Consider the following 10,272-nt stretch of genomic DNA (forward strand, 5'->3'; position numbering starts at 1 on the left):
AGATATCAGCAATTGTTCAAGTTCACCTAAGATGGAGCCCATTCGGGTACTGCCAAGGGCAGGGCCGCCCTCGCATGGTCCTGCAGCACTCGCTGGAGGACATCGAGGCCCACTTCCTGCCTCTCACCTATTTGTCTATGAATCAGCCTTCCGGCCAGCATGTGCTATGGGCCAGGGGATGCCTCACCTCCAATAGAAAACACAGCGCAGATGCAGCAAGTGGGGGAACATACATTTATTCTGCTAGGAGCACTCTAATCACACGGGTGCTGAGTTTCAAGGATGAGCTAGAGACACGAGGATTCTGCAGCTTGCCAATCATCACACAATGGCAGGTTCCAGGCTGGGGGTGGGGGACAGGGAGGAACCTGACCCTAAGCCAGATGGGAGCAACACACCCGGGCCGTCTCACAAGGCCACAGCTCACAGCCACACGCCATGGACTCTCCAGTGGATTGTGCAGGGTGCAGGGGGAACTGGTGGTACCCGACCTCCAGGGTGGCACCCAAAATCTATCTCTTTTACCAAAGCTGGAAGGCTGAAGGATAAGCAGTCGAGTTCTTCGGACAGTCCATCAAGCCATTTTCAAATATTGTGTGTTTCCTAGAGCTACTAACTCCACGATCTTCATACAGCCTTCACTTAAACAGAACATCCAGAGAGTTCTCTATCTCACTTAAAGATACCTTGAGATGTGACCAAGGTGGTTTCTTTCCCATGTAAGCTATGTGTGATGACAGCATGGCCCCCAGCGAACATGTGTGTGCCTGGTGTGTTACTGCGTGTTGAGGTCCATGGCCTGCTCCACGGCTCGGGTGTCCTCGGCTGGTGGCTTGGGCAGATCCAGCATGGTGAACGCATCATTCCTGGGATTCCCGGTCACCAGCATCCAGTGGTTCTTAGGTTTTTCCACCCTGTGCGAATCCAGGTAGGTGTGAGCCACAACCTCAGCTTCCTTCCCGAAGTAGGTGCTGGAGCAAGAGAGAATGAATTCTAGTTGGACATGGAGTTCACAGCACTCAGAAAGCTATGGGTTTCATCCTGGAAGTTCCAGGGAGGCCTGAAGCTGGCTACAAACTGCAGGGAATTTCACGTGCTTTGGACAGACATCAGGACAGGAGGGTGATCTTGGGAAGGACTTGCGGAAAACAGGCTGTCCAGGAACAGGCGCCTGGCCTGGCAGCTAGGACACCAGCTAGGATGCCAAGGCCCACATCAGAGCCCCTGGCTCCAGATCCTGCCAATGCAGGCCCCGGGAGGCAGCAGCTACACCTCAGGTCACTGCATTGCTGCCAGAGACCTGGAGGGTGCTTCTGACACTCAGCTTTGGCCCAGATGAATCATAGATGTTGCAGGCACTGGAGGAATCAAAAGATGGAAGTGCTGTCTCTCTCTGCCTATTCATCTTTCTCTGTCCCTCAAATCAATACATCAATCAATGAAAAGGGGGACTCCCATAGGATTTTTCTCATTATAAACATTCTATATAACAACAGCTCATCATTCAAGGACATTTATGTGTGTGTGTGTGTGTGTGGTCATATCCCTTAAATTGAAGTCCTGGGGCAGGTTATGGGAAAGCAAGTCAAGCCAGCGTTTGGAGCACCTCCATTCCATATCAGAGTGCTAGTTCGAGTCCCAGCCCCTCCATTTCTCACTCAGCTCCCTGCTAATGCACCTGAAAAGGCCATGGGAGATGGTCCAGGTCCTTGGGTTCCTGCCACCCATGTGGGAGACCTGGATGGAGTTCCAGGCTCCTGCATTTAACCTGGCCCGGCCCAGCTGTTACGGGCATTGGAGGAGTGAGGGAGTGACCCAGCAGATGCAAGATATTCTCTCTCTCTTCTCTCCCTCTCTCTCTTTGCCTTTCAAATAAATAAAACTGTTAAAAAATGATTCATTAAATTCCATTACTTATATGCACAGCCAGGAGACCAATGCCAGTCTTCTGCATGCCCAGGAAGACAGTACCTTACAAACAGATGCCGGTGGGCCGCCAGTGCCCGGTTCGTGTAGCAGTGGCTGATGAGGAGCTTCGTGTTGGCCTTTTCCGGGAAAGGAGACGTGTTATCTGAATGCAGCCTCCAGCGTTCTCAAAGTCAGAACTGGCAAACACACCCTCTATAGTCATGTCAGCTTAAAAAGATCTGGGGCGGGGGGATGTTCGCAAGGACACTTTAAAAATTCGTGGGATATGGACTTTGGTGCAGAAAAAATATGCTATTGCTGAGGCACATTTTCTGTGAATTTTTGGAAAACCTGAATGTGCAGAAATTTTTTGCACTGTTGTACATTTTTAATTTCACTTGCCAGGAACTTCTTCCTGAGTGTGTGTATGTATTATATGTGTGAAAGTGCGTATTTATGTATATTGTGTATGCATGCATTTTATTGTATGTATCCATGTGTGTACACATGTGTTGTGCAACGTGTTTATGTGTGTGTTGTGATATTGTATATGTGTGTGTTGTATGTGTATGTGTTTTGTGTGTCGTGTGATAGGTGCGTAGGGTTTACGTGCCTATGTACATGTATATATTGCATGTGTGCACACGTGTGTTGTGCTGTGTTACATGTTTATGTGTGTTGTGATATTGGGCATGTGTGTATGTGTTTTGTGTATTGTAATAGATGTGTGTAGGGTGTATGTGTGTATGTATTATATTGCATTGCATGTACGTGTGTGTGTTTCTGTGTGTGGGTGCACTGTGTGCATATCTGTGTGTATACATGCACATTTATACAAAGCTGCCAAGCTCAGAGAAAGAACCCAAAAATCAGTCCTGGCAGAACTGGTGAACCAGGTAGATTCAGGGTGGCCCATGACTGTGGTCACTTCCTGGACAGGGAGCTGTGGCCACGGAAGGCCGGCTCAGTAGGCCGGCTCTGGGACTCCTCCAATCCCACACTGGCCCAGTGAGCTCTTCCAACAAGCCCCCATTCTCTACCTGCTTGAACTGCTAAGTCCTTGGCTCAGGACAAGATGGGTCGTGCCCTGTGCCTGCCTGGTAGGTCAGCTCCAAGCAGCCCAGGGCACTGCAGCCATGAGAACATCCTCTCACTCCCTGCCCACAATTCCAGCACCCCCATCCTCCCTGGTCGTACTCACCGGGATGGGGAAGCCTTCATATTCTAGCCGTAGCTGGGGGTCGAGGAAAGCAGCCTGCCAACAGTTCAGGTGGGAGACCTCATCAGTCAGGGTCACTTCCTGCAGCCACGACCTCTTGGATGACTTCAAAAGGGTCCTGTGATCACTTGATAAATATAACTGGAAACGACAGTGCTCAGGTAAACCGAGATCCAGTCACCCCAAGGTCTTGGAAAATACACAGTACTTCCAGAAACATGTGGATAAGGACATGAGAAACTAAGCTTAGAGGCTAGTGTCTTGGTGCAGCAAGTTACACCACAGTCTGCAACACTCACATCCCATATAAGCACATGTTTGAGTTCCAGCTACTCCACTTCCAGTCCAGCTTCCTGCTGATGTTCCCTGAGAAAGCAGCCACAGCTGGCCCGAGGGCTAGGACCCCTGCACCCATGTGGGAGGCCTGGTTGAAGTTCCTGACCGCTGGCTGCAGTCGGACCCTACACCACCGTTGTAGCCTTTGGGGAAGTGAGCCAGCAGATGGAAAAATCTCTATCCTTTTTCTCTATGTGTAACTTTACTTTTCAAATAAATACAAATTCAACAAAAAATAAACTAAGTTCACTTTACCAACAAAAAAAGAAATCTGAAATACATAAAAAGTTTGTGGAAATTATGTACTAGGAAGAACTACACATAGATTTCATCAAATTTATAACAAAATAAACATCTTTTAATTCCATTTCCTACAAACTTTTGAAGCAAACTCGTGTATTTTTTATTATCTTTGTCAAATTTGCAATGTTTTCAATTGTGATATTTAATTTGATTCATGAAGTATTAGGTGGTTATTCTTACTTAGCTTGCATAAGAGATTGGTAAAATCTTTTACCAAAAAAAAAAAATTGCTCTCTTGCCCACGGCTTTCAACATGTTCTCATTTGTAAAGTCTCTTGGTTCAGTAATTTTGTGCCGGAAAAAAACACATAGAGGAAAACAAAAATACAGGTAGCCAAAATGTTAAGTCAACGCATCTACCTCTGGGTACTCCCTTCCTTCCAGGATTCAACATTGCATTTCCCTTTTCTTTTTAAGATGGATGGTATTTATTTGAAAGCAGAAAGAAAGAGTGAGGAAGAGTTTTGTTTGATTGGTTGGTTGGCTGGTTTTCTTGTTTTGTTTTGTTTTGTTTTGTTTTGTTTTGTTTTGTTTTGTTTTTTATCGACTAGTTCACTCCCCATGGCCACAATGGCTGATCCGGGCAGAAGCCAGGAACGAAGAAGTCCACACAGGTCTCCCACATGGGTGGCAGAGTCCAGGTACTTGGGCCGTCTCCCTCTTCCCTCCCAGGTGCACTGACAGGAAGCTCGGATTGGAAGCAGAGTAGGTAGAACTTGAACGAGTGGGTGCTGGTGTCACGAGGCTCAGCTGATCCTGCTGCGCCCCAGTGGTGGCCCTCCCATTTTACATTTCTGCATTGACCATCGCTCTGTCGCTTGCCACCTGTGGTATGCCATAGGTTAAGCCAGCAGCACCTTTTTTTTCCCTTATAGTACCAAGTCAAAAGAATCATGATAATAACGTTACATTATGCAATCATGAAATCTTAAATTCAGTGGAATATATCACACAGTGCACTTACTGGTTGAGGGACCTGAGGCTGAATCACTCAACTGCCTTGTGCCTCAGTTTCCCCATCAGGAGAAAAGGGGCAAAACTACCCTCCCTGATGGAACTGGTTGGAGGACTAAATGAGGCAACACACGGGAAGCATTTACAACACTACCCAGCCTTGTAAAAGGGGTCTTCTATACATTCGTAGAAAATGATCAGTCTATTCATTGCATTTACCCCAGTTTTTTTTTGTTGTTGTTGTTTGCTTATCCATTTTTTAAGATTTATTTACCTTCATTGGAAAGGCAGATACACAGAGAGGAGGAGAGACAGAAAGGAAGATCTCCTGTTCACTACCCAAGTAACTGCAATGGCTGGAGCTGAGCCAATCCAAAGCCAGGAGCTTCTTCCAGGTCTCCCGCAAGGGTGCAGGGTCCCAAAGCCTTGGGCCATCCTTGACTGCTTTCCCAGACTACAAATGAGGAACTGGATGGGAAGTGGGGCTGCCAGGATTAGAACCGGTGCCTACATGGGATCCCAATGCATTCAAGGTGAGGACTTCGGCTGCTAGGCCACTGTGTCGGACCCTTTCCCTCAGTTTTTAAGCATGCTCAAAAGAAGGAGGTAAGAGACTTCTCTGTATTATAGATGAGAAACAGACCCAAAAAGGTTCAGAAACTTCCTCAAATTTCCATCCCATAGGGATGCACCTATGGCTCAAACCCCAACTTCGTTGACTCAACAATACTTCCTTGTCCACAAGGCAAAAGCGAACCTCAAAGACCCTTACTTCCTGACCTGGGAAAACCTCACCATTTCATGCTGTCCTTCTCCCACAGTCACGGGCTGGCATGATGGGGCGGTGTGGGTTAAGCCACTGCCTGTGATGCCCCACCACATATAGGAGGACCAGTTTGAGTCCCAACTGCTCCACTCCTGATCCAGGTCCCACTAATGCACCTGACAAAACAGAAGAAGAAAGCTCAAATTCCTGGGCCCCTGCAGCCATGCAGGAGACCTAGATGCAACTTCCGGTTCCTGACTTCAGCCTGGCTCAGCCCAAACACTGCAGTCATTGGTCGGGGGTCGGGGGGGGCGGAAACTAGCACATAGAAGATTTTCATCTTTGTCTTTCCCTCCCTATTGTTCTGTCTGTCAAGTAAATCTTTTAAAAAAAAATTGCATGGGGCCCGGTGGTGTGGCCTAGCGGCTAAAGTCCTCACCTTGAAAGCCCCGGGATCCCATATGGGCGCCGGTTCTAATCCTGGCAACTCCACTTCCCATCCAGCTCCCTGCCTGTGACCTGGGAAAGCAGTTGAGGACGGCCCAATGCATTGGGACCCTGCACCCGCGTGGGAGACCTGGAAGAGGTTCCAGGTTCCCAGCATCGGATCGGCGCGCATCGGCCTGTTGCGGCTCACTTGGGGAGTGAATCATCGGACGGAAGATCTTCCTCTCTGTCTCTCCTCCTCTGTGTATATCTGGCTGTAATAAAATGAATAAATCTTTAAAAAAAATGCATGGAAGACTGTTCAAATATTTAAGGAAAAAGCTCATCTAGTTCATACACCTTTTCTAGCTAGCCTTGGTGACCTCTGAAGGTGTTATAATCATTCATTGATCTAGGCATTTAATTTATAGGTGGAGGTGGTGCCAAGTTTTGCCTTTTGCCAACTGCTTTATAGAAAAGTTGCCCGTCCCTTAGTCTTGTATTTTCCAGGGACAATGTTTTACGATTGTCAAAGTGGGGAGACCATAAGAGACCCACACCTGCATTGAAAAAGCCATGGCTCAAACCAGAACACAGCCAGGGAGGGGGCCCATGGCCGCAGGGCCCCTGACCACCGCAGCTGATAGCTGTCATCCCATTTCTTGAAAGCAAAGTGACCAGTCCACTGTGGCCCTGCCGAGCAACCACTCACCATCATGTTCTCAACGCCTCCTGCTATCCCAAGGCAGAAGTTCTGCCCATAGCGAAGGACTTCACCAGTGGCCGTGGCGTCTCCTCCGGCACTGTGAGAGGAGAGCAGACACATGAGCCCCCGTGGGAGACTCATCATGCAGCTCTGTTTTTGCTAACATGCAATTCTATTTATTATCTGTCTCCTCCATAATGAACATTCACATATCGTCACTGCCTTAAATGACTACACAGAGGTCAGCGCAGTGGTACACAGGCTAATCCTCCACTCTGTGGCACTGGCATCCCACATGGGTGCGGGTTTGTGTCCCGGCTGTTACACTTCTGCTCCAGCTCTCTGCTTATGACCTTGGAAAGCAGTGGAAGGTGGCCCAAGTCCTTGGGACCCTGAACCGGCGTGGAAGACTCAATGAACAAAGAAACTTCTCTATCTCTCTGTGTGTGTAAGATTTGCCATTCAAATAAAAAAATAAATAAATCTTCAAAATATGGCTACATGAAAGGTATATTCTTGTGGCCGATGGCCAGGAAGCAACTTCCCTCTTCTGAGACAGGGAAACGCAACTGCAGACCTTGCTTGCACACCTTCTTTCTTTTAAGCCTTCAGGAAACAGACACTGTGACCAATGTGTAGTTATCTTTAGTCACCAGACAAATGACTGAAATTCTAAAGGAAGCTGGGAGAAGGACTCACACCCTGGACTCCCTTCCTTTAATCGCTACTGTCATAAACTAAAAAGTGAAAACAACTTTTCTTTTAAAAGCAAGGTGTCTATTTGTATCTAACGAGTTCATGACTCATTTCCAGAACGTCCTCAACTGTATTTTTAAATGAACATTTCATTTCGAAGCAGATCCACCTTGCATTAAACTGCTTGTTTCTAATGTTAAAAAAAATGCATGGCAACAGAAAAATCAACAAAAAGCATTCAAATGAGCTCCCAAGATGTTTCTGGAAAACTCATTTTGCTTCCAGGCACAATATTCATCGAATTCCCTGCATCTATTATCTAGGAGTTCAGCATTCTGAGTTGTATGCAAATGCCAGTGACCCCGCCCTCTAAAGTGAAAAGATTGACAGCGCTTCCCAAGTAAGCAGAGAGTATCTTGTGGCATGAATCCTACCAGCTTGGCTTCCATCCCAGGGCCCACCCCCAAGCCCTGGGCACTCTTACAAGGCATGTGTAATCAGATATTTCAGATGCAAACGATCCGAATGCCAAGGTCACTCTACCTTAAAACAACGAAGGTGTTTCTGCTCACCGGCGTCTTCACTTGAGCTGCGCTCAAGCCACAAGGCACCTCTAACTCATCGCTCAGACAGACTTTGATCTCATCCGGGGTCATACACAGGCTCAGGTCGCCGGCCAGCACCAGCTCCGCCTCCGTCTCGGGGTAGTCCGGATTCACCAGCATCACGTGGTCTCCAAAATGGATGTAGCCGTCCTCTGGCACGGACAGCTGTGTCTGCATTTTTCACAGGAAGTTTTCAAATCAGCCCTGGTGTCCCAGGTCGCATCCTCTAATGCAATCCCAGCACAGTAAGGATTGCACTGGGAGTCCCTCAAAGTCCCTTCCGTTCACCTACCGCCCCCCCCCCCCGGCTTTTGCTTCCACTTTGCCAAAGCAAGTTCCCAAGTATCCCAAACAACATCCCATGAAGTGGGTAGAAATCTCACCAGGAGACTCCATCGTTAATTTCTTCAATATCCATTTTAAAAATTCTTACCCACTTATCCTACTTACTCATGTATTAATCCACCCACATCTCTATTTGGAAAATGCAGTTAAACACAATTAGCTCATTATGTTCCATCATCCCATACCCAGACATTGTGGAACAGTAGATCAAGATATCACTGGTTCAAGTCCTGACTGCTCCACTTCCAGATCCAGCAGCAGATAATGCCCCATGTACTTGGGTCCCTGCCTCTGATGTGGGGGACCCACATGGAGTCCTGGCTCCTTCCTTTGGCTTGGCCTGGTCCTGGTTGTAGCCATTTGAGGAGTAAACTGGCAGACAGAAATTTCTTTCACTTTCGCTGTCTCCACCCCACTCTCTCTGGTGCTCTCTCTTTCAAATAAATATTTTTTTAGTACTTACACTGAGGAACAAACATGCCCCTTGTGATAACTTTGTAGTACACACTATGAGACTATTTGCAGTTGAAGACGTGGGACTCGATGGTTAAGAGCTAGTTTCTTGTCTGATTCTTAAAGAATCCTAAAAACTGTGGCTTTCGTTTTTAAAAGAGAACGCCATTTCTTATTTTCTCAATGGCAACTTACGGACTTTTTTCTTCCTGTTTTGTATCTACTCGTGCGTGGTTCATTCGACAGAACCATGAAAAGCAGGTCGGGATTGAGAATTACCGGTCTCAGAAGAGCACTTTTGAGTCTTCTGTTTCGCTGGATGAGAAGCTGACCCCTGGCTCGCTTGTCCAGGAAATCCTTCATGCGCTCCTGGTGCAAGAGAAAGCACAGGACCCCTAGAGCATCGAGCTTTGCGGCCAGAAGTTGAAAAAGTACGATTTGAGAGCAGAAGGAAAAAGTTGAGGCACATGGGAAAGGCCGGCGTTTCTGGGGAACTGCTTTAAGGGTTGGGTCTCAGGTAGCGATCTGGGGAGCTCCCCCCTGCCTGCCCCACCTGTGTACGCGGGGCTCAGGGCCCACAGGACACCACTGTAAGGTGGTCTGATACCCCAGCAAAGGGGACACTGAAGGAGTGCATGCGTGACCCCGGGGTGGGCTGCGGGGGGTGGGGGTGAAGGGAGCAGAGCCTGCCTCCTCTTCAGACTCGGGACCCCAAGGGGGAAGCTCATACCAGGGGCTCCAGAGCCAAGGCACCTGTGTCTGGGGCATGACAGGGGCACATACAAAAGCAGGGATGCAGGTGTGTGGGCTGGATGAGCGTGGGGCTGTGGGTTCTGGGGGCAGAACAGGCAGTGTTGAGAACCCTTCACAGCCGGGAGGCCTCCCGTTCACCCCTCAGTCCCCGGTACCTCCTCCAGGTACACGTCCTCGTTCCAGTTGCCCATCCGCACTCGTGGGCCGTACAGATTCTGCGCCATGGTCCGTCCCTGCACTTCTCAACGAGTCTGCCGCGTACCGCCCTGGCGTTAGCTTGCCCCGTCGCCATGGCGACGCCGTCCGGGGGCGATTGGTCAGTTCCGCTGGCCGGTGGGCGGTCCGCGGTCAACCGGCCTCCCTCCGTTGCAAAGCAAGCAGAGAAAAACTCAACAGAAGGGCAAACATGGTCCCAAGTGCTCGCCAGAGAGAAAACAAGGACTATTTATGAGGAGAATCATAACTGACACGAAAGTAGCGATTTTTTTATGGAGGCAGTAGAGAGATTTTACATGAAAGCACTGTTTGCCTGTGGCCTGTTTTTTGTAATCCCAACAGCGGGGGCTCCGTGTAGAAATCTGAAAACCAAAACGACACGGCAGGAAGAGGAGGGGAGTTATTTAGAACTTCAGGGGCTTTTGTTACTTTGTTGCTGTTGTTGTTGCTTCTTACTTTTGTTTCCAAACTTGCCTGCCTTTATAATGGGCTATGTAGCATTCTCTCCACCAACCCCCAAACGTTTCATGAGCTAGCTGGTGATTCCCAAGAATTCTTGACAATGCTGGAATGCACTACAGCCGGC

General features: G+C 48.4%; 1 protein-coding gene across 1 annotated transcript; it reads right to left on the reverse strand.

The window, feature by feature from the left end:
- Positions 1 to 209: 209 nt before the first annotated feature.
- Positions 210 to 9,698, reverse strand: CFAP161 (cilia and flagella associated protein 161). The gene is made up of 7 exons (XM_004594583.4): positions 9,626 to 9,698; positions 8,997 to 9,086; positions 7,858 to 8,090; positions 6,625 to 6,715; positions 3,110 to 3,268; positions 1,972 to 2,045; positions 210 to 971 (listed from the first exon to the last, which is right to left on the reverse strand). Exons 1-7 carry the CDS (start codon positions 9,692 to 9,694, stop codon positions 776 to 778), a joined length of 912 nt encoding a protein of 303 aa, XP_004594640.2. The 5' UTR covers positions 9,695 to 9,698; the 3' UTR covers positions 210 to 775.
- Positions 9,699 to 10,272: the final 574 nt, after the last annotated feature.

Source organism: Ochotona princeps, chromosome 6 (assembly GCF_030435755.1).
Source record: "Ochotona princeps isolate mOchPri1 chromosome 6, mOchPri1.hap1, whole genome shotgun sequence".
In the NCBI taxonomy this organism is placed as follows: domain Eukaryota; kingdom Metazoa; phylum Chordata; class Mammalia; order Lagomorpha; family Ochotonidae; genus Ochotona; species Ochotona princeps.

What these genes read in the sequence shown, in the direction of transcription:
- CFAP161 (XM_004594583.4), bottom strand. Translation starts at nt 9,694, where the DNA reads ATGGCGCAGAATCTGTACGGCCCACGAGTGCGGATGGGCAACTGGAAC. An exon ending in GAGGCGTTGAGAACATGATG is followed by an intron (nt 3,269 to 6,624) that starts GTGAGTGGTTGC and finishes TGTCGTTTCCAG; the next exon opens with TTATATTTATCAAGTGATCA. An exon ending in CACCGGCATCTGTTTGTAAG is followed by an intron (nt 972 to 1,971) that starts GTACTGTCTTCC and finishes CTCTTGCTCCAG; the next exon opens with CACCTACTTCGGGAAGGAAG.